This window comes from Cimex lectularius, unplaced genomic scaffold (assembly GCF_000648675.2).
Source record: "Cimex lectularius strain Harlan isolate CLEC.00 unplaced genomic scaffold, Clec_2.1 scaffold97, whole genome shotgun sequence".
In the NCBI taxonomy this organism is placed as follows: Eukaryota; Metazoa; Arthropoda; class Insecta; order Hemiptera; family Cimicidae; genus Cimex; species Cimex lectularius.
The window spans coordinates 1,245,027-1,267,922 of record NW_019392672.1 but is presented as its reverse complement, the minus strand read 5'-3'; the positions used below and the strand labels follow the sequence as shown (position 1 = coordinate 1,267,922).

At 31.9% G+C, this 22,896-nt stretch overlaps 2 protein-coding genes across 2 annotated transcripts; both read left to right on the top strand.

The window, feature by feature from the left end:
- Positions 1-3,102: 3,102 nt before the first annotated feature.
- Positions 3,103-11,270, top strand: LOC106667097 (putative ATP-dependent RNA helicase me31b). The gene is made up of 10 exons (XM_014394798.2): positions 3,103-3,232; positions 3,883-4,165; positions 8,252-8,321; positions 8,394-8,628; positions 8,749-8,892; positions 8,955-9,172; positions 9,237-9,365; positions 9,427-9,607; positions 9,671-9,882; positions 10,394-11,270. Exons 2-10 carry the CDS (start codon positions 4,107-4,109, stop codon positions 10,463-10,465), a joined length of 1,320 nt encoding a protein of 439 aa, XP_014250284.1. The 5' UTR covers positions 3,103-3,232; positions 3,883-4,106; the 3' UTR covers positions 10,466-11,270.
- Positions 11,271-14,674: 3,404 nt separating this feature from the next.
- LOC106667132 (protein YIPF6) lies at positions 14,675-21,385 on the top strand. Its single transcript, XM_014394859.2, has 7 exons — positions 14,675-14,884; positions 17,847-17,963; positions 18,039-18,117; positions 18,508-18,550; positions 20,813-20,938; positions 20,998-21,155; positions 21,215-21,385. The coding sequence occupies exons 1-7, from the start codon at positions 14,852-14,854 to the stop codon at positions 21,331-21,333; spliced, it is 675 nt and encodes a 224-aa protein (XP_014250345.1). The 5' UTR covers positions 14,675-14,851; the 3' UTR covers positions 21,334-21,385.
- Positions 21,386-22,896: the final 1,511 nt, after the last annotated feature.

Below are 22,896 nucleotides of genomic sequence, written 5' to 3'. Positions count from 1 at the left end.
CACAATATTACAAAATGCCTCTAATATTTTTTTTAATATTGTCTATAATTTTTTTTTTAATTATTGGAATGGTTTTGTATAATTTTAATTCAACAAATTAGCTTAATCCAGGGACCGTGGTAGCCAAACGGTTATGTAATATCAACATTAATACTTCATTAAATCTTTATTATTGACTTACACAATACTGAAGGACAAAAAAGAATTCTTTATTTAGATATATTTTTGCACAACCACATCCTGTGTGCTTCAAGGCTTAGTTCCATCATTGTTTGTCATTTTTATGAATACTGTTGAAACAGATCCTGTACTGAATTCCTGCTATTCTCAACAGTTTTAATTTTGTAAATGTAGTATGATGCAGTTCAACTTCAAACTTTCACCAGTTCCTGCAATACTAATGGTCAAATTCAATATGATTACCAGCTTTTCATTTCACAGAAACAATCCATTTTTATTGTATAGGATGTGTGTATAAAAATAGCAAATACTTTCAAAAAGGTTGAACATACATTTAGTCAACATTTTGAAACTTTTATATGCATTTTAATGATACTGATGTTGCAGAGCTAACAAGGCTTTGAATTGATGTATCATACTATATATATGTGTGTTTTTAACAATATAATAATTACACATACTTTAACTTAAACTAAATATTTAAAAAAATTAATTTTGATGATTTGAAATAAATTTCACTAAAACATAAGAAAATCACTTAGTGATAGATTAAAACTTTAATGACGATTTATTACCTGGTTTTGCTCGTAAAGCATTATCCATATGAAGCAATAGATTGAATGAGTTCGTAGAAGCCCAAAACTAATACATCGTCTGATAAATTCTCATTTCATGTTTGGAGCAAGAAAATATTTTTAGAATTCAAACAGTTTTTAGATGAATTAACAATCAAAATAAGAGATGTATGACACCTCCATGGAGGAGGAACAGTTACCATATAAAACATTCTAGGAAAAGTAATGTTACACAGGATGAACTATTCAAAACTAACCAATCTTGAATAACGCATTAAAAAAACAAAATTAATGTGAAGCTAAATCTTAGAGTATCACTTTTGTGATCTAATCCAAGAAGGATTTCACTTTACGGACAGTGAAAATCTAGAGGTTTATTGTCATCTGACATGATTGGCTTAAAATAGATAACTATATTATTCTTATTTTTGTTTTATTTATTTTTATTTTTTATTTTTAATGAGAGTTCGCAACAGCATAGGCTATATCAACTCTTGGGATGCTGGTTTTTTTGAAAAAAGGCCATTTGTAAGTTTGTCGGTTTCGAATGCAGGGTTGCTGGATTCGAACCCGGGATTTTTACCTTACAGTGATGAGCGTTGTGTCAACGCCTAAACTGTTGCCCCCCCCCCAACTTAAGTGTATTGATATAATTGCTATAAGTATATGTACAGATTTTTTAAAATGAATTGTATAAGTCCTAAAGACATCTTCATAGTTTTGAAGCTTAATCATCAGATGATTATTACATTATAATACATGAGTAATAATGTGAGCGACTTTACAATCTAAATTGTAATTTTAATATAAAACTACAATTTTTTAAATTAATATTACACAAGTAAACTTTATATGCCTCTTACTTATTTTTTACTTTACTTTCTTAGTACTTAAATAAGATTCCATAGTTTTTATCATTCAGGAGTCGAACATGATTTTCCCATCGATTGTCCTGGACTCAAGCCACTCTCCCTAAATCGGCAAGTCTTGAGCATGTGGTAAAATGGTCGGTATCATCTTTCAACTGGATCACCCCAACAGACATGAATTTCCAGTGTTATTGTAGGGCTTATATTTCAGAAACTGGTTCTCCATAATTTTAATTGATCGTGAATTAAGACAAGATTCCATGTAAATAATTCAGCTCAAACTTTCCCTCTTTATATAACACAAATTTCTCGTTGTCCGCAATTTAATTTTTTAATACAAGTTTTTAGTGCTGAGGCAGCAATTACCAAAGACCACTTAAACAAGCATTTAAAACTATCCATCACCATGAATTAACCCTGGAAGCTTTTTAAAACCCTTATACATTCTTTATAATTTCCATAGCAGTAATTTTAAGCCAATGATTTTCTGGCATAAGAGTGAGCATTAATTTGTACCTTCAAGGTGTGAATATACACTGATTTTGTTTCTAAATATATATATTAGAACATATTTATCCCAGAAGTTAACTAAATAAATGCAGACCTAAACTCTGAGCAGATCCAATGGGGACTCTGAAAGATTAACATTGAAAGAACTTTTGTACTGAATGTATGTATTAGTTTATAAATTTTTATTTTTAAAAGTCAGTTTCTCAATATTACTTTATAATTTTTTCATGAAATAAAATATTTTTAAAAACTCGGTTTCTCAAATTGAAAACCTATCTGGTGCAGTCGGTGGGACTCTTTGTACCGAATGTATTATTTTATAATTTTTTCATAAAATAAAATATTTTTAAAAACTCGGTTTCTCAAATTGAAAACCTAACTGGCACAGTTGGTAGGACTCCGTGTACGAAACGTATTACTTAGTAATTTTTTTATGAAATAAAATATTTTTAAAAACTTAGTTTCTCAAATTGAAACCCTAACTGGCCATTCAGTTGAACTCTTTGTACAGAATGTATTACTATATAATTTTTAAAAGAAACCCTAACTTATATGCAGACTAGAGGCATCTATCTGAGAAGTCTAAACAATTTTTTAATAAACCTCCTTTGCAATATTTCTAGCTCTTCATATTTCAGGTTGCCTCAAAATTGTGCAATATTAATATACGTAGATAAACGTTAAAATTACTAATAAAATTGAATGAATATGGAGAGATTTTTGGTTGAAATTGGAGGATGTCCCAGGCAGGGTTTTGAATTTCCCAGGATTTTGGTCGCGGTCAAATTTCGTCTTTTTTCTCCGAAAACCGGAACCGCCGTGATTTGCTTCGAATCCAATTCGATCTGTCGAGAAAATGAATTTTCTCCCGGGTCTAAAATATCCATAACGGCCGAAGGTTTTTTCCATTCGGAGAAGCAAAAGGCCGTAGGAGTTTCTCATCGGATCCGTAGCGGATCGGCAGGCGCTGGCCACGATCCCCGTTCCGGTTCCACTTACAAAGTCAAAGAGAGAACGAGTCGGCCGCTTACCAGAGTCAAGATTGCGATTTCTTAACTGCCACGTCCTATCGAGCTGCGGTTTTGTGCTGATTTCAAGGTATGCACTCAGCCGGAGGCAAGCTTTTTTAAATGCTGGCGCAGTTTTCTTTTCCGAGCTTTTCTCAAAAACGAGGCCACCACTTATCAAAAGCTTCGCTTTTCCAATGCTTGTTTGCCATAGTCGACGCCATTAAGCGAATTGCGTTTTTTTTTCTACAATTCGATCCCAGCCTAGTTTTAAAAAGACAAACAGCCCTTTTCTCATTTGTCTTCTCGTCTCGATACAATCCGTACAGTTTCGTTTTGTACCGATAGTGCAACTTTTCCAACTAGGACCCTAATATGTGCCACAAAAACCAGCTTTGTACATAGTTCCGTTTTGTACGTTTCCCATTATAAAAAAGTTACAAAACAAAACCCCCTTTTTATAATAATTAAAGTATTGTTTTTCATCTTTTCAGATATTACTTTAAAAAAAAACTTGAAATGCAATTTTTCCCTTCTGATTTTGTATGAATGTTAATTACGAGTATATTTGAGGTGAGGGCGTAATTTTAAATGTAAAATATCGACTCAGTTTTCCCCGTGAAAGCCACGAGTCGAGAAATCCTGCACCCGTGACTGCCCTGCATGATTTTTCCTGTTCCTGACTTGCACCAGCATGTCATGTCATATGCCCCTAACAGTTTCCATCTTCTTTGCCCCCAGGATACCGATTGTTCCAGCGTGTTTTTATTTTATTTTCACGAGAGGCAGGAGTCTGTGGAATAAATTATGCGATTTGAATGCACTCGGAGAGTCAGCGATATTTAAAATTGGATTTTTCGAGCGAGGGGGACGTGCGAGGATAGATTGAGAGACGTTCTATTCCAACCCTCTTTGCTTTTATAAGGTCGAGGGATTTCTCCGTCTGCTAATCCGACAAAGGAACGATGATGACCGAATTGAGCACAAACCACATCGGCGCTAATCGAATGCCGTCAAAAAAATTGTAAGTATGCACCAAAGTAACTATATATGTACACTCTCACTACTTTTTAGGAATAACCATATGCATTTTAATGTATGTATTAAAGTGTCATCCAACATTGAATTTTAGTGCTGTAATTTTAGTCCATTAAAGTTTACATAAATGAAGAAAACTGATTTGAAGACAGGCCAAAACATCGCAATAAGAAAGTAAAGTTAATTATTTATTGTTGGAGCCGTGATACTCAAGTCCCCCCTCAAAGGACTCCTTTCGAGTCGAAAGGCCTACCCAAAAATAAAATAAATTATTTATGGAACACAAGCCGTTTTGTTCACATCACATTAATAATTAAAATAATTAAATTTAATACCAATAACTTGATGTCTATGATTTTAAAGCATAATAGGTCCTAATTTAACTATAACGCATCTTTCTTTTTGAGTGATTAACTCATTTGGTCAATAAAAGCAGTTTATAAAGTCAGAATTGGTTAAAAAAAAACACTTTTGGTGGATAGCAGTTATCATCATTAAATCATATTTCAAGGGAATAGTAAAAATATTTAAATTTATAAACGTTTTGGTTTAATTTATATGTATTATAAAACCACTTGACGGAAAAGACCATTGGGGATGCGAAATTTCTGTTACTCCAATTTACTGGTGTAATTATTTATTTATTTATTAAATTTTCAATTTGCCATGCAGTTGATCATTACAGAACTCATAGAGGAATCTCACAAAATATGTAATTACAGTGGGCTTTAGTTATGGTCTTATCTTATAAAAATAAAATAAAATTCATCCTGACTTTGTGCTTTGATTTTATACAAAAAGGTTCGACCATTTTGTGGGGATGATGTAGTACAGTTTTCTATGCTGTGTGATCTATTCAAAGGCCTGCTTACTTATTGCTGACCAAGGTTCTGCTGTAAAAAAAAATAATACTGTGAACTTAATTTTTAAATGTGTGGTGTTTAGTGGCCATTACCTAATGATAATTGAGAGATCATGAGATGCGCTCTCATTGTTTTTCTAAACCCACATCTCACGATGTCGAAATAATTATTAATTTTTAAATAATCGTCTAACGGTGGATGTTAGCATTTATTACATTCTGATATTTGATATTAAGAGTTGTTAGTCACATTTCCAATAATCTCCTGACAATCTAAACTTTCATGCACAAACTTTGTTTACCTTTATTCATTGAATATTTATTTATTTTATATATTTTGTCAAACAATAGTTTGTAATTTTGACTAGTTAGCAATATGAATTTTTACAGTTATTATTGTTTACCCTGCCCTCTAAAGCACAACCTTATGTAGAGGATGAATGAACAATGCAGTAGAAAAATGGGTTGTTCATAGTTAATTCAAGTCACCAGACCGCACCTCACTATCTCCAAATAATCCTTGGCTAATGGCTAAACTAACAACTAAATACCACACACATTAATTCAAGTAGTGCCTATGGCTGAATTGGGAGTATTAGTGCTATTAACAACCATAGGCAGTGATATACTATGGTGGATATGCTGGGTTCAATTTGCAGTAGTTCAATGTGGGCCGTAATTTTAATTGTCAGTGAGAAATATAAAAAACACAGTGTACCTCGCACTACACACTACAGAAGAGAAACTTCCTAGTGAAAAGTTTAAGTTAAAAATTTAAGGACATACTTGCTTTGGAATCAATATTCAAATTTTAATTTATAATCATTAATAATTCCTCATATTTTAGAAAAGATTGGAGATTGGTTTGTGGTAACTGAAATATGATATGAATGTTTTTGATTCTAATTTCTCAAGGTATCATCTACTAAATTTGGTATCAACAGTGCTTCCTGATTTAGTAGTTTAGACATTGGTAACAATGTTTATTTTTTAATTGAATTTAAGATCTAAAAAAGCAATTAAATAGTGTTCTTCCTCAGAAGCAAAATTAATGTAGAAAGTCCCATTGAAAATAATTGGCAGTTGAGATAACTCTTTATCAATACGTTCATTAATAAGCGCATCATTGGAGTAGAATAATAATGTGTGATATATAAAATTAATTATATTGGAGATAATATGATTAGAAGATATATATGACAACTATTAAAATAGTTCTGTCATCATCCAAATTGCAATGAGCAGCAAAAATCTCTTTGACTGACCATGCGCCATTTACAGGTACTATATTAACTTAGCGTGACTTAATTTCTGTTTGATGTGCAAAAGAAGCTCTTGTTGGAATTTTTGTAAATACTCCTCCAGTTACCACCAAAGTACGTTAGAATTGAACAATGCAGTCAAAATTATAGATCATCCAGTCATGTTTCCATAATTGTCATGAAATTATTTTATTATAATTTATTATTAACTCCATCTGATATATCCTGTGTGTAGACTTTGACAATTAACTGGAAAAAAAAACAACAACTTTTGTTATTGATGGAAATTTTAAATGATGACTCAATGTTTGATAGTTGATTGAGAGAGAGCAAGCCTACCTTATTCCTCTTGTAAATTAACCATCGATTGTGCTTTTCTGTGACCACGGTAGAATAGGTATCATGGTAGAATTTTTTGTGTCATTCATTGTAACTACGTAAGTCATTTATGCTTTTGACAAGTAATAAATCAACGTATAAAATTAGTTGTGAGTGAGTCCGTTCATATTCATAAATAATTTCATCTTTAGATATAAACCGACATTCAATTAAGAGTAATTAATTTTCTTCCAATTCTTCACCATTGCCAATTTTCTTCAACAATGGAGAAAATATAACATCTGTTTTGGTGCATGATTCGATTTAATTCGTAGATGGTAGACACTGCTATTTTTTTCAATTGTTTGTAAATCGGTGTGGCTCAGACAGGCGGTAATTGTCGTAAATCGCATACCAGCAATATTTGTATCATAATTATCCATAATTTGCGTTAGTCTAGTATTTGAGCCAGTGGTTCTGCTCCTACCATACTGATTTCATCAGTAAGGATAACTTGAACATATTTAAAGTGTTTGATATTGTTAGGCTAGCTCTAAAAGCGAAAGAAATAATCTCTATTTGTGAATCAATTGTAAATTTCCATGACAAGATGAATCACGAATGTCTTGTCAAAACCAGCCAGTTCAGTAAAGAAAATTTGAAAAATAGACCAGCTTCTGGATCTCTTCCTGCTAAAATACATACCGCATCGTCCGCATTTATCTTGACCATAATACCTTACAAATTTCAATGGTTTTGAGGATATCCAAATCAGATTCGAACTCTGCGGCTTTGTGCAATTAATTCTTAATTCTCATAAATTTCAATGAATTCATTATGTAATGGCAAATGTAACATTACTATTTTTCATTTATATTACTTGAGTTCCTGACACATATAATGCACAAATTACATCGATGTGTGTCAACAGTTTAGTACTACTCCATGGTGTACTCCATTTAGTCGGAGTCAGAGAAACAGTTGTTGGCACCTGCGTAGAGTAGCGTTTCCTTTTTCATCTCACCGAATGATTTTACTCTACCAAGCATAAGAAAGTTTCACTTTAAAAGAAATTTATATTAAAACATAAATTTTCTTACACATATTAATGTACGTAATCGTGTCTCATGGTTTGGAATATTTTGACTTCTCTGAAGGTCAGCCTCATTAGGCATATTATTTTAGACCTAGTTTAATTTCATGAATACTGAAGAGATAAATAAATGTTCAATTGTCTCAGATTTACAAATTGTTTGCTAATTATGTTTTTATAAAATAGGTTTTTTGAAAAAATTTTTTATGTAAAGTCCCACTCATGACACTAATCTTTTCATCTTGAATCACACTTTACGTTAAAAAAATACAAATCACTGAATAATCACTCAGGTTGAGCAATAGGACCATAAAAAACTTAATAGGTTTTTTTCTCTTAAATTCCGTCAGCCTATTTAACCTGAAACTTGGCCATTTTATGTGAAAATATTATGCGTAACTTGGTAAATTTAACTGCCAATTTCAATTATTTTGAAGTTGGTAACTCCAATTACAGATTGTCTAATCAAACAAACTAAAATTGATAATTGTAATGTGGTTAACATTTCCTAACTGAATTTGTTTTATATTGTTTTAGAGGTGACATGGAGGATGGATGGAAGGCAAAATTAAAACTACCCCCTCCTGACCGAAGAAAAAAGACTAGTGTATGTAAAGACCCTTTTGGATATTAGCGTTTTGATTATACTTGTTATTAACTAAAATTTGTCAAATTTTAGGATGTCACTGACACCAAAGGAAACGAATTTGAGGAGTTCTGCCTCAAGAGGGAGCTACTCATGGGCATTTTTGAAAAGGGATGGGAAAAGCCAAGCCCGATACAAGAGGCAAGCATTCCAATCGCTTTGTCTGGACGAAACATTTTAGCTAGGGCAAAGAATGGAACAGGAAAGACTGGTGCTTACTCGATACCTGTCCTTGAACAAGTTGATCCTACAGTTGAAAAAATTCAAGGTATTTACAATTGATATGTGGTCCAATATTGTGCTTGTAAACATAATTTTTTTTTAATTTGTTGGGATAGAGTAAAATTGTTATTCTTGTGTAACAATGTATGTTTTGATTTTTGAACAGCACTTGTGATAGTTCCAACAAGAGAATTGGCTTTGCAGACATCACAGATTTGTATCGAGCTTGCCAAGCACATGGATGTCAAGGTTATGGTCACTACTGGAGGAACAAATCTGAGAGATGATATAATGAGGCTTTACCAAAAAGGTATGACTCACAAGGGAGGGTAAAATAAACTAAATAAATAAAAATTTATTAAATAATTTTAGTTCATGTTGTGATTGCCACACCCGGAAGGATACTCGATTTGATGGACAAGAATGTGGCAAACATGGATAACTGCAGGATGCTGGTTCTAGATGAAGCTGACAAACTTCTTTCTCAAGATTTTAAAGGGATGTTGGACCTCGTCATTTGCCGACTCCCCAAGGACCGACAGATCCTATTGTATTCCGCAACTTTTCCCCTTACTGTTAAACAGTTCATGGTACGTTATTTTAATTTCAAGCGAGTGTTTATCGATAATGATTGATTTTGTTGTTCATTTTTAGGATAAACATTTGGAACATCCATATGAGATTAATCTCATGGAGGAACTGACACTTAAAGGTGTCACTCAGTATTACGCATTTGTGCAAGAAAGACAAAAAGTGCACTGTTTGAATACTCTATTTTCTAAGGTAAATTATAAAATTATAAAAATAAAAACTGTGAAAGTATATTTCTTATTTTATGTTTTAGCTGCAAATTACTCAAAGTATAATTTTCTGTAATTCCACACAAAGAGTGGAGCTACTTGCAAAGAAAATAACAGAGTTGGGTTATTGTTGTTATTACATTCACGCCAAAATGGCCCAGGCCCATCGTAACAGGGTCTTCCACGATTTTCGTTCCGGCCTGTGCAGAAATCTAGTCTGTTCTGGTAAGTCGGTCTTGTCCTATTAATAAATGGCATTATTATTGAATGTTCCTCTCTCTGTTTTAGATCTTTTTACAAGAGGTATTGACGTTCAGGCTGTCAATGTGGTTATCAATTTTGATTTTCCAAGGATGGCAGAAACCTACCTTCATCGGATAGGAAGGTCTGGTCGTTTCGGTCATCTTGGAATTGCAATTAATTTAATTACTTTTGAGGATCGCTTATCTCTCCATCGCATTGAACAAGAACTTGGCACTGAAATCAAACCAATTCCTAAGGTAAAAAAAAAAATTCTAAATTTAAGTTTAACATTTGGGTATTCACCAAACTGTCGTATTGTGTTAAATGTATCATTTATTGAGTTGTTAAGATAGTACAATTATAAGCTAATGCACTTTCGAGGATTTTCAAATAAGTTTTGTTATTTCTAGTGTGTCGATAAAATCATTTGATTTTTTCTTCTTTTTTTTTAATGCTTAAAGAAAAAGAAAAAACAGAGTTGCTAGATTATTTGTATGTTTAAAGTTACTTTGATAGAATTACCTGTTATCCTACTTTAATCCCTGTTTTGATCCTTATAAGTGGCTAACACATAAGTAAACTAAAGCCTACCCCTAAAAAATGTACACTGGTGTACCAGTTGTGTACCCCCAGATGTTGATATCGAGTATGCTATTAATTCTGAATATGGTCACAAAACTTCTTAACATAACAATTAGTACAGTTGGAGTACCCATATTTTTATTTTGTTAACTTACTGTTAATGTTTTATTTGTTTTTTCTCTTCAGGTTATTGATCCTTCGCTTTACGTTGCCAAACTCGAAGATGGTATAGAAGAGACCAACAATGCCAACAAGTGAAAAATGACGTGTGTTGGAACTCATTATGTAAATAGTAAATTTTTTTGAGTGTTGGGGGGAAGGGGGTTGAAGCAAGTTGTTTTTCAGTGAAATCGAAGAAAAAGAAATATTCAATTGAGAGACAACAAAGGACATTTATTATTTTTTTAAGTACAAAAAATAATTCAGAAGAAAAGGAATAATACGAAGTGATTATAAAAAAAAAGGACTCTTTACGTTAAAAACAGTTTTGATACGAAGTGTAAATATTATATAGTGTTTAACAAACAAGATTAGTCATCGTCCTCAACAGAAGAATTTTGTATTGTGTAAATATCAAATTTTTGGACAACAAACAAGCATTGATGGGACCTTTTTTGTTCTTTTGATACGCTTATTTAGCGAGATCTGTTTTAGTTTTTCAAATTTTAATGCTGATTTTATCTTTCACTCTGGCTTTTAAACAAACATCTTTGGATCTCCCGGAGTGAAATATAAACTCGATTGTAAACTAAATTTTGGGAGAGAATTAATTTGATTGGATTTTCCCATTGGTGCTTCGAAACTTGTCTTTTTAAATTTTTTAAAACTGTAAATAATGGAAGTCTGCAGAAAAAACCAAACAAAAACCCATGAATATCTGAGTGTGAATCGATTAGAAAAAAAGGAAAGGAGTGAGAGAAAACAATTAATTTTTACATATATTTTTTTTCTTTTTATTTATCTTGGTGTATTACACCGTGAAAACATCTAAATGAGATCCAAATTTTGTCCCAAGAGGATAGGCAACTCCTCTTGGTTTGATGTAAACAAAATATTTAAAAAATTAAAAAAACAAAAAAAAAATTAAATAAGTTGCCAAGAGATGCAACATTTTCGGTGTAAGTTTAAAATTTAAAGTCAAATGCATCTTGTACAAATTTTTATTTATTTAACTTATGACTTAATTGTCATAAATTAAAGTAGCTAATCTGTGCAAAATTATGGCAACGTTATAAACTACATTTTTTCTAGGGATTTTCAAAATTATGTTTTACACGTATGAGTAGTGATGACGTTGCCGAATTCAGGGAGGGTTTTTTTTTAAAGGGGGGGAGTAAATTTTGTTTTATTTTTCAATGGGGCTAAAGGGAAATATGTACTTTTAATTTGTGGGGGGAGGGGTTTGCATGTTTCAAAATAAATTTATTTTTGTTGAAACTTAATCATTTTTCTTTTATCTCAAAAAATAAAAGACATTTTCAAATAGTTAATGTTTATCTTGTGTTTTTTAAATAAATTCAAAACTTTTACAATTTATTTTTAGAAAGGGATATTTAGTTTTTATGAAACAATTAATTCAATATTAACTTTGATGCTTTTGAGCAGTAAACATTTTTATTTTTAAACAAAACTTATTTTAATTCCACTTTTTATTTGTCTTTCATATATGTTTAAAACTTGTCAACACTTTTTTCATCAATTTGTCATAATTAGTTTTCATTAACTTGTCGTTCTGTCAAATGTAAACTTTCTTTTAAATAAATTGATCCGATTAATTTCTATGTATTTTCGTTTTTTTTATTAATGTATTTTACAGCATTTTTTTGCTTGCAATTTTGCAGTTCAAAAATATTGTAAATAATTTTACTGACATTCTTTCCCCGAATATTCCTTATGGTAAATGTTTAGGTCAAGAACCAACCAACATAACTTGCCCAGCAGAAATATTGTAAGTACAAAATTAAGCCACTGATTATAGATAGAATTATTTACAGCAAGATACAATTTCAGTTAAAAAGAAAAATATTTAGCAATGATAAATTAAAAACAAATAAATAAGTACTTTTTGAGGTAAATAATTAAATTTGTGTAGTATGTTAATGTGGAAGGAAATAGGATATCAACCTTGGCAGTCCAGCAGATGTAACAGTGCATTGAAAAGATTGAGGCCGAGGGGCGTCGGTGGCCACAACGGGTTAAGTGCTGACACGGTGCTCATCACTGAATGGTAAAGGTCCAGCGGCTCTGCTTTCAAACCCGACATACAAATGGGATTTTTTTCAAAACCATTGGCATACAACCTCGTATTAAATTACCCTCATTAAAATGAAAATTGAAGCTGGAATGATTAGTAAGTTCCCTGGTTGGAATGCTAAAATCAGTGAGCCCTTCGATCCCATAAGAACATACCCAATTTAGGATAGGTCACACTTGCCTGACATGGGAATATCTTTACAAGGAGACCCAGGAGGTTTCATTTCATCTCTGTGCAGCAAAGTGGGGACAGTCAACAGTTTTAGAATAGTGTGAACAACTAACACAGTACCGTATTTTGTTTGGCCTGCCTAGTAATATACTGCAAGTATTAAAGCACAACAGTGATAAAGATGAACTTGAATGCTATTCATAATCGTAAACACATGGTTGTTTAAAACCCCTCACCCAGGTTTTTTTCTAGGCATGAATGTATTTGCACACAGGGGTAAGTGTGAATGGACGCCTTTGGCAAAATATGTCAATTTAGTTAGATCAACAAGTATAAAGGATGTGTAGTGATAGGCAAGTGAGATACTGGTGTATTATCAACTTCTTACCTCTCCAAGTTTTAATTCAGCATATGTTTCGAAAGTCTTTCATAAAAATGTATTTATTTGCATAAGTGTTTATTGGCAGAATATAGAGTACCCCTCAGACATGTAAAACTAGTAGTTAGGTTAGGTTGAGATTTTTGTTACTCTCTTGAGTGCAAGTGATGACGAATGTGGATACTAGGAAGTCAGGATTTTTTGTTCTTCAAGCTCTGCAGCCTGGTTTATTGTACTTTCCTAATTCCTAGTTAAGTATAATCAATGAATCAACTCTATCCCCTTAAGGAATACTAGGTCGCTACATTTCCTTTCTCTGGGTTTCGTTGTACCCCAGATTATGTCTATATTGAGTGGCTGCTTCACATTTATAGGTGCCTGTTTCTTCCTCATTGCATAATCTACAAATGGGATCATCATTGAATATATTGTGTAGGTGTTTTCTCAGATGCCAGTGACTAGTAAATAGTCCTACCACTCCTCTAAGTTTAGCCCTTTCTAACTGTAGCAGTGCTTGACAGTCTTGGCGAGGGTTGTTTTAACATAAGCTTACTGAGTATCACCTCTAGAATTTATCCACTTCTCCTTTTATCTTATTTGGTACTCTTCTTGGAGGATTCTGTTTGTTTTTGTCAACCCAAGAATAGATTCAGGGCTTATAGTTTCCTAATCCAAATCCCCCTCTGACCAGTGCCTCTACCTTTTTGCTGCCCTACATTCATTTCTGTTCTAGTACCCTAGATATAAGGTTGTTTTTCCTCAGATTTTGGATGGATTCTTTAATTCTGATGTGATTTTTTTGACACGCTAGTGCTTTTAATAGATGTTTGGTTATCTTATGAGGATTTTTGTCAATATAACCTCTTTTAAGATTTCAATGTTAAATAAGCATTGATGGGATGCATTTCAGCTTGAAAGACTGAACTTTACTTCCTAATGAGTACGATTGGTCATATTTTGAGTTTGTACAACAAAGCCTGATCCCTGATTTGTTTCCGAGCCATCTGTATACCATTTCATCAGATTTCCTTTGAATTCTTCTTCTCCTTTTTGGTCTGTAGAAATATAGGATTTGTTATAGGATGTTGTAAAGAGTGTTTCCGGGATCATGTAGTAAGTCCCTATTTTTTAAAACCAGGGTCTGATATTAATTATCGTTGTTTGGATTTTATTATTTCAGTCGTAAGAATAAATAAGGAGAAACATAGAATTTCGTCTTTCATTGAATATCTGAAAAAATCATGAACAGAATGTAGTCTGAAATGAAGCAGCTCTGGCATATGTAGCTAGTTGCAGACTGCTGAGTTGTATTCCTTCACTGAAAGAATTTTTTAAAGATTAACAATAAAATAAACGCAATTCTTTGAATGGGATAAGTAATAAAATTGATTGATAAGACAGGATTAATTAGTGTACTAATCAATATCAAAGTAAGGAATTTTAAAAGTTAAAACAGCACTTGAAGGGCGCAGTGCTAAGCTAAACCCCTTGATTCGACGAATTTATACGCTTATGTACATTATTTTATAGTAGTAAGAAATACATTTTTAAGTTTAATTATTAATTAGAAGGTTAATTTAATATAAATGGCTGGAATATTTGTATAAATGTAAAATTAAATCTAGTATCCATTCGTGGAAGAGGAAGGCTAATTTTTATCTGACTGGTTACAAAACTGACGCTATCGTTAGTTAATGGTTATGTCAAATGCCACAATTCATTGTTAATGACACGACGCAACCGGAATTTCTTTCTTTTCACAGTTTTTAACAGTTTACAGTGGCCAAAAAAAGTTTTTGAATAGAAAAGAAGTGATTGCAGGCAGAAAAGAGTAGGCGGCATGGAAAACAGCTATAATGTCGCAAAGCTTGATGTAAGTTTCATGTTGACTTTTGGCATTTAGTTATTCACGAGTTTTCTTGTATTTGTGCTTGAATCACTGATCGCGAGAGGAACATTGGCCTCATAGGACTTTTTACATTATTTCTAAAATTTCTTCTATATGACCCTATTAATTAAGCTATTAAATTAAAATGTTTATGCTTTAAAAAGTCTTCTACCACTGCACTGTAGCGTTTATATGGTGATATTGTATGTGGTTTGGCAAGCGCTTCAGGTGATTTGAGACGATGGTGGCCCTGCTTACCTAGTCAGCCCCGACTTCAGCGTGGATATTGTTTTCATAACAGGCTGTTGGCCAAACCCTCTAATTGTGCTCTTGTTGAAGAGATAATACGAGCTGGAGCGTCTCGTCAAAATGGTGGTTGTTTACTGGGTGGGCATAGTAGGGCAGAGGGTAATGTGAAGGTGTCCCAACCTCAGGACTTAACCGCCATGTACTAATACCCTGATACTAAAGCTGCAATAAAAAAACATGATTAAAAGAAAGTGGCAGGGTCAGTAGGCTGGTACAAAGAAGGTCTCATGTATCAAGAACACTGTTAATAGGTGGCCCTCAGAGGATCTGAGTCTAAGAAGAAGGGTCATCCTCGCCCGATTAAGGATAGACCATGCATGTTGACACACTGACTTTTGGGCCAAAGTGTAGATTTGTCCGTAGACAAGACTTAGAGAAAGGTTGCTTGATGTGCCCTACATAATTTAAGACTCTAATTCCTTGACCTGATGTAGAGAGCGTGTAGAAATGCCACCCGTTATGAAAATTGAGCACGGCTGCAAGAGCCTCGATTTCTGTTCCTATTCTTGGATGAATCAGGGTTATTTTCATTGTAATAAATATAATATAGATGTTTTTTTATATTTCATCCTCAACAGTTTAACTTATGATTTTTCCTTCTCAAAGGTGGGATAATAGGTCATCTCTCTCTCTCTCTCTCACTCTCTCTCTCTCTCTCTCTCTCTCTCAAAAAAAAAAAAAAAATCTTTCAGTCCACAATGTTTCGGATATATTTTAATTCTTAATTAATGCAAAATATTAAATTGTTTGTTTGGAGTCTGAAAGACTTAAATATGTACCACACTGGCTCTCTTTTTTAAAATAAACTGTTACAAAATATTAATGACTGACGACCACTGTTTTAACCACTGCGTCAATTCAACTGAGGAAGGATTAAAATAAATCCGAAACATAGTGGATTGAAAGAAAAACTGTTTTTTTTTTTTTTTTAGATGACCCTATTATCCCACCTTCGAGAAGGAAAAATCATAAGTTAAATATAATATCAAGATTTGTGTCCCTAGAATGTGTTGAGAGTGAAGGTATTTATTAGCATTAATATGTTGTGTGAAAGGGTTGTTGGCGGAATATTGAGCAGCCCATCAATCCTCAATTAGGTTAGTAACAGGCGTAAAGAGTGATGAATGTCGAGTACTCCACCACCCTAACAGATTGGAATGTAAATAATAAAGAATGTATTTAAGAGTGAGTGAGAGTGTGAATGAATTTAGGAACTGATTGTGTTGAGGGCTGAAATGACCTAGATGTTGATAGTCTCCGGAACACAGACTTGGTGGCTGGACGGACAAGACTAAAGTCCGACCTCGGACTACCAACACTCGGGGTAAGTGATTCTCGAGACCTGTTGGTAATTTACTGTAAATTACAAAATCTGGAACTGCCAGTAGACTGCGAGAAGTGATCAGCTCAACTCTGTAAATGCGTATATGTATTTACAAGCATGCACTGATTTGAGTTTATATAAAATAATAATTAGCAATAAAACCACTTAAAAACTCTTTAAAGAACTTACTAATTAATGCATATTTTTATAATATTGACTTTTTAATTTAAATTTTTATGTGTATTTTTATTATTGATTGCATAGTATGATTTAATTGATATTTATATTAGTGTTTTATTTATAACTAAAATTTTAGTAGTGTTTAGCTGTTAAATTATTTATTTAAACGTTTTGATTTGTAAATTTATATTTAAGCAACAAAACTTTTAAATTGACCTGTTGAATAGACATTAATTTTTGAATATACATGTCTCTGTTGATTAATATTTTGTACTGCTGTTCTCAGAATATAGATTTATTAGTATTATAAAAGTAAAAGTAGATGATACATTCTTCATGGTATAACTAAAAAATGTTAATTTATTAAAATTAAATGTTCATTAATTCTAATGTCACCTTTGTAATAATAATGTGGTAACCTTACAAAAAAATAAATAAATAAATAAATAAAAAAATAAAAAAGTAAATAAATAAAAAAAGTCAATAATAAAAGATGGCGGTGTTGACATGATTGAGCAATGAAAAGAAGAACTATTGTTGCAATAAAAGAAGTGTGATTTTGACTTTTTGAGGATGACGTATGAAAATGGGAACAAATTTTCCTAGCCCTAGTCCACATTATAATAGTGATATATATTCCAAAACTCCTGTTTTTGCAGAATCTTTCCCTTGTTTTTTTACATAAGATTCAAGGGATAAGGGCCATAGCGCTGCCCTTGCCCTCCAAGGGACATACTCCCCTCTGAGAATCTCACCAAGGTGTACAAATGTACAAATGAGCAATCGAGTCTACTTGCTAGCTTTGTGTCAGAATTAGAGAAAAAGGAGATCTGAAAAGTTCAAACTATAGGTCACAGCTTGCAATGAAAAATTTAACAATTTAATTTTATTCTAAATCGTTCTGACTAGAGTAAATTTACAATTAATTATTGATTTGTTGCATTAAATCTTGTAATGTGAATATTTTCTTCTATACGGTAGATGCTATTGGTTTTACAGTGGGTCTATCATGTTCTTTATTGTACTTTTGTTTTTCAAAGTCATAAATTTAATCTATCGTTTAATCTTTGGTTTGTATTATAATAGACTTTTAAGAACATTATATAATATCAACAATTGTTTTGTATTTTACAGATGTATGATGAAGGCTATATTCCACCAGCGGAGGGCCACATGTCGGTTCCGATGCCATCGAATAACCTAGAAAGTGACACCTTTAACACACTGGATGAACCAATAAGCGAAACAATAGTATGAAATATAAATTGACCATTTTTCATATGTCGTTTCTATTATTGTAATTACTAATTGTTGTGTTTCAATCAGAAACGAGATCTAAGGGCTGTTGGGACGAAATTCAAACATGTTTTATATCCAGTAGAAAAGAAAAGCCTTTTAAAAGAATGTAAGTTGTGTAAATGTGATTTTTTAAAAAGAAATTTTACATGAAAATTTTGGGTTGCACTATTTATTTCCACCAGTACATGGCAGTGAGTAGCAAATGCAATTCTAAATTTTGTGAGATTATTTTTATAAATACCTTAGCTGCCTAGATGGGTTATACATGAACCCATTAACGAAAATTACAAAATGATGAAGCGAATCAATTCAGATAAGATAATAGGGAAGTGACCAAACTACAAGTGTAAATCTAATTTTTTTATGGATGAAAATATGTTTAATATAATTAAAAGATAGTGGAATAACAATAGTATTGTTATAAATTAAAAGGAATTTTTTTATTTTTGCTATCCATATGCTAATTTTAATTGGAAAATTTTTGTTTCATTTTTAGGGGACTTATGGGGTCCACTTATCCTATGTACTTTTATGGCAATGTAAGTTTATACATTATTTATACATTATTCTTTATATATTATCATTATTTATAATATAAGTTCAGGTGAGTTGTTACAAAGGGTTGGGTTTTACTGTACCAGGCAGCACTTAATAAACATTACTACACATTTAAGAAAAACTTACATCCATTAAAAGAATGATGTATTTCTTCATTATTTTTAGACCATTTTTGAAGGTGGGTAACATAATTAACTTAATTTCATTGCAACGATTCAGCATCCTTTGCCATCCCGCCAATTCATAAAAGAAAAACCTATTAATTTAATTATACACTCAAAGACAAAAACCTGGACACCAAACATATTTTGTTGTTGATTTCAAACTATACGCACTTTAATGTATATTAATTAAAACATACTTATGTTAACATAAGCCAAATTAAACTAGATCAGAAAATCATGAGTTTTTTTGAAAAATATTTAATTATGTTTATTTTTAATGAGAGTTCACAACAGCAGAGATCATATCAACCCTCGGGGTGTCGGTGTTCTTGAAAGAAAGCTCATGTGTATGTCTCGGGACCTTTACCTTACAGTGATGAGTGCCGAGTCAGCGCCTAAACCATTGCGACCACTGATGCCCCTATTTAATTATGATGGTTTGAAAGAAAATTCACCAAAACACTGAAAAATCATTTAGTGATAGGTTAATATTTAACTGACAATTTTTTAAATCTATTTTTGCTCTTAATGCATTATTGTTAGCAAAACCAGGTAATAAATTCTTAGTTAAATTCATTCTATTGCTAAATGATTTTCCGGTGTTTGGTAAATTTTCTTTCGAAGCATCATAATTTTTTAATTAAAATTCATAAACTTTTGATGTCATTTAATTTGGTTTACATTAAAATAAGTATGTTGCAATTAATATAACAAAAATAGATATAGTTTGAAGTAAACAACAAAATTTGAATGTCTTGTTTTTTTTATCTTTGATTATATAACTAGGTTCATAGTTTCATACCATTTTTCATTGTACTGTAGTAAAGTGGTGTGAGTCAGTTTCATTATTCTTTGGAGCTAGTCATCACAAATAAATCATAATTAAATGGTTAAATGGTAACGTAATGCGTTATAAAGTGAAATAAGTACTTGTGAATGATTAACTTATTAAGTTTTTTGTCTGATAAATACTTATTATCCACACTCCAGTAATTGCCATAAATCAAATTAATTTTTTTTTCAACAAAAATATTCTTTTGAATTGCCAGCTAGCATAATCTGATTTTGTTAGTTTTCTCATTAAATCTCTCCAAACTGCACTTTTTTATGCCAGAATTTGTCAATTTTGGCAGTAAATAATTTAAGAAATCTATATGTTTTTACTCATTTTTACATATATATACATTTACAGAGTTATACAAATACTCTAAACTACTACAAACACCCCAAGCATAGATAAAAATACTATTAACTACTATAAATACCCACATGCCCAAATTAAAAAAAAAAAGTAGACCAACAAAGATAACAAATATAAAATGCTATGTGAAACACATAACAAATATTGCTAAATGAATATATGTGGATATGAGACTGTAGCCAAGCTGATGGGTCGCAGAAGACTCGCCCACCTCATCCCCCCCTGGCATGTCTCAACTGAGATTTTCTTCCTTTTTATAAAGTGTATCAGAACGTTGTAGATAAAAACCATCAACAATGCTTAAAACAAACATGGAAAAGTCCATATCTCCCTGCCCCCTGAGATCAAACTGCTTAGTTTGCTTAGAGAACTAAGGCACTGCGCCCGACAGACAAGCCTCCAGCACACACCCAACCCAATATCACAGTGTCATATATATGTAGAAAGAAATTTTTTTCTTACTTTTTTCTTTTGTCAATTAATTATTTCAAATAATATACTATTTGTTTCTGTACATTCATGATTAGCTTCATGCTCTTTTATATTATAAACTAAATTTTTTTCCAAAAATTATGTAAGAAAAACAGTTAATGTGGCTTGGATAAATATCAACAGAAAAATAACCACTTCCACTGCAATAATTTAGTAAACATAATGTGAATAAAATGGTATAAGACATTTTGATTAGTGTGCTATAAAATTCATTATGAATTTAACACTTAATTAATTTTTTGGACAACATAAATAAATGAATAATATAATATTAAATTATGTTGTATGACTATTAAGAAATTGTTAAGGATAATAAAAAAATTTGATAAATGTGTAGTACTGAATTTTATATATATTTTTAAGCATGCTTACTATTTGTTGCTTAGGTTTCTACAGGGGTCAGAAAGCATAGATTCACATGACGGTGGGCCAGAATTTGCTGAGGTCTTTGTGATAGTGTGGATCGGGAGTGTAGCTGTGACACTTAACTCGAAGCTGTTGGGTGGACGCATGTAAAGCTAAATATACTTCCCTAGATAATAAACTTTGTCCAGCAGTGTTTTGCTTTTAGATCGTTTTTCCAGAGTGTGTGTGTTCTCGGATATTGTCTTTTGCCCACTTCTTTGGCATTAATTGTATGCAGGCTCATTTTGTTCTTTACTCAATCAAATCTTCTGTTTTTCCTGAGGCTCGTTGTCACAACCTGCGGATTCTTGTGGGCCACTTTAGGTACATATTTTTTGTATTTATCCTATTGTTAAAACAAATTTCAATAATTCTTTTTTCAGCTGCTGTGGTTTTCCTTGGAGATAGCCAACCGCCTAGAAGGAAAGCCCTTGCCGTATATCCTATTTTTCTCTTTTACTTTGTTATTTCTTGGATGGTTTTATCACATAATGGCAACTAATTTATTTTAATTGGAATATGTATTATCAGTAAAAAAACAACTTGTCTGAATATGTTTTTAATTTATTGCCTTCACTTTATCATCCCTGGTCATTCTCTACTACTTATTTTCATTGTTAGACAAATAATTGTGATGAACTTTTAGTTATCGTTGGTGGAATCACTTTAAAGGCATCACCAAATACCTTTGGATTTAGTGTGCCACATAAACAATAATTACAATATAAAAGTATTGATTACTATAATAATGATTAAATAGAAATGAAGAAAACTTCATTTCCGCATGAAAAGTTAATTTACAGACTGAACAAAATGGTAGAAATGCATCTGATAAAAATTCATATTTATTATAATAATCAGGGATGATAAAAACTGTTGATAAAGGTTTGGCAACTTGCAGGCAACATTTAATTAATATATAAAAGGTTATGTTAAGAAATTATTATTTTTCCTGTTTTAGATTATATGAATTTTGCTTCTTTAAAAAAATATTTAATTGAAATATGAAAAAGCAAGAGGAATATTTATAGATATATTTTGTTTTCAAAACAAGCATGCATATATCCCACATGCATGTGTGGATGCATGTACAGTCTATACAACACCACATTCCTAGCTTCTAATGTTTTTTTTTTTTTTTGTGTAGATTTGTAAATAAAGTGTATATACGCATAAGTCTTAAATGTAATGTTTTATAACATAAATAAAATTTGATAGTTCAAATTTTGTAATATTTTCATAAATTTTGTCGGTGAAAAGAATACAAAAATTTTGTTCTCCAATGAGCTGTCATTGAATGTATCAATGAATTTTTTTTTTATGTTTTTCTGAAACCTACATCACACCAGACCACATCTCACGATTTCTGAATAATCATCGACTAACGGTCACTAATCACCACACATTTTTTTTTTACCTTTGATTTAAAAAAATAAAATAAAGTAAATAATATCATTCAAACACTGATCAACCTGGGTCGGTTTGTCTTATTCAGAATATCAAATTTGTTTTGCAAAATAATTATTTTAATCAACGTAATGTATCTAATGATTGGGAAATGTTTTTATTATACATGGTTGAATCAGTTTTAAAGAACATTCGTTGTTTTAATAAATTCAAACATTTCATGTTTAAAATAAACGCAGTTTTTTGGCAGGAGCCACATGTGAGCGGTTCGCCTTTGGGTTGTGTTCGTAGTGTTGTTGGATAACTATTTCTGTTGCATTGTATGCGTTGATTTTTCATAGTTTCCTTCCCAACTTTCGTGATGAATTTATCGTATTTTTCTTCCTGGTGGAAATGTAGAACGACTATAAAGATGTTGAACTCACGGCATTAACTCTCGTAAATTTCATTACTTAACGATAAACTATTTTTTACCAATGTTCTACGACTGCAGCAAAGAACTACTAAAATTCGAACTGTCCCTCGCTACTGCTGTCCAGGTAGAGAAAGTAGCCGCAACGGTTAAAGGTGTTGACATGGCTGGATTGCCCTCATCATTTAAGGTTCGAACCCGACATATAAAATGGTATTTTTTTTTGTAAAACACCGGCACCTCGAG

Excerpts from the sequence above, each read along its gene's own strand:
- LOC106667097 (XM_014394798.2), top strand. The coding sequence starts at position 4,107 with ATGATGACCGAATTGAGCACAAACCACATCGGCGCTAATCGAATGCCG. Across the intron at positions 8,893-8,954 it reads AATGAGGCTTTACCAAAAAG|TTCATGTTGTGATTGCCACA; the intron begins GTATGACTCACA and ends AAATAATTTTAG. Across the intron at positions 9,366-9,426 it reads TGAATACTCTATTTTCTAAG|CTGCAAATTACTCAAAGTAT; the intron begins GTAAATTATAAA and ends TTTATGTTTTAG.
- LOC106667132 (XM_014394859.2), top strand. The coding sequence starts at position 14,852 with ATGGAAAACAGCTATAATGTCGCAAAGCTTGAT. Across the intron at positions 18,551-20,812 it reads CTATGTACTTTTATGGCAAT|GTTTCTACAGGGGTCAGAAA; the intron begins GTAAGTTTATAC and ends TTTGTTGCTTAG. Across the intron at positions 20,939-20,997 it reads AAGCTGTTGGGTGGACGCAT|ATCGTTTTTCCAGAGTGTGT; the intron begins GTAAAGCTAAAT and ends TTTTGCTTTTAG.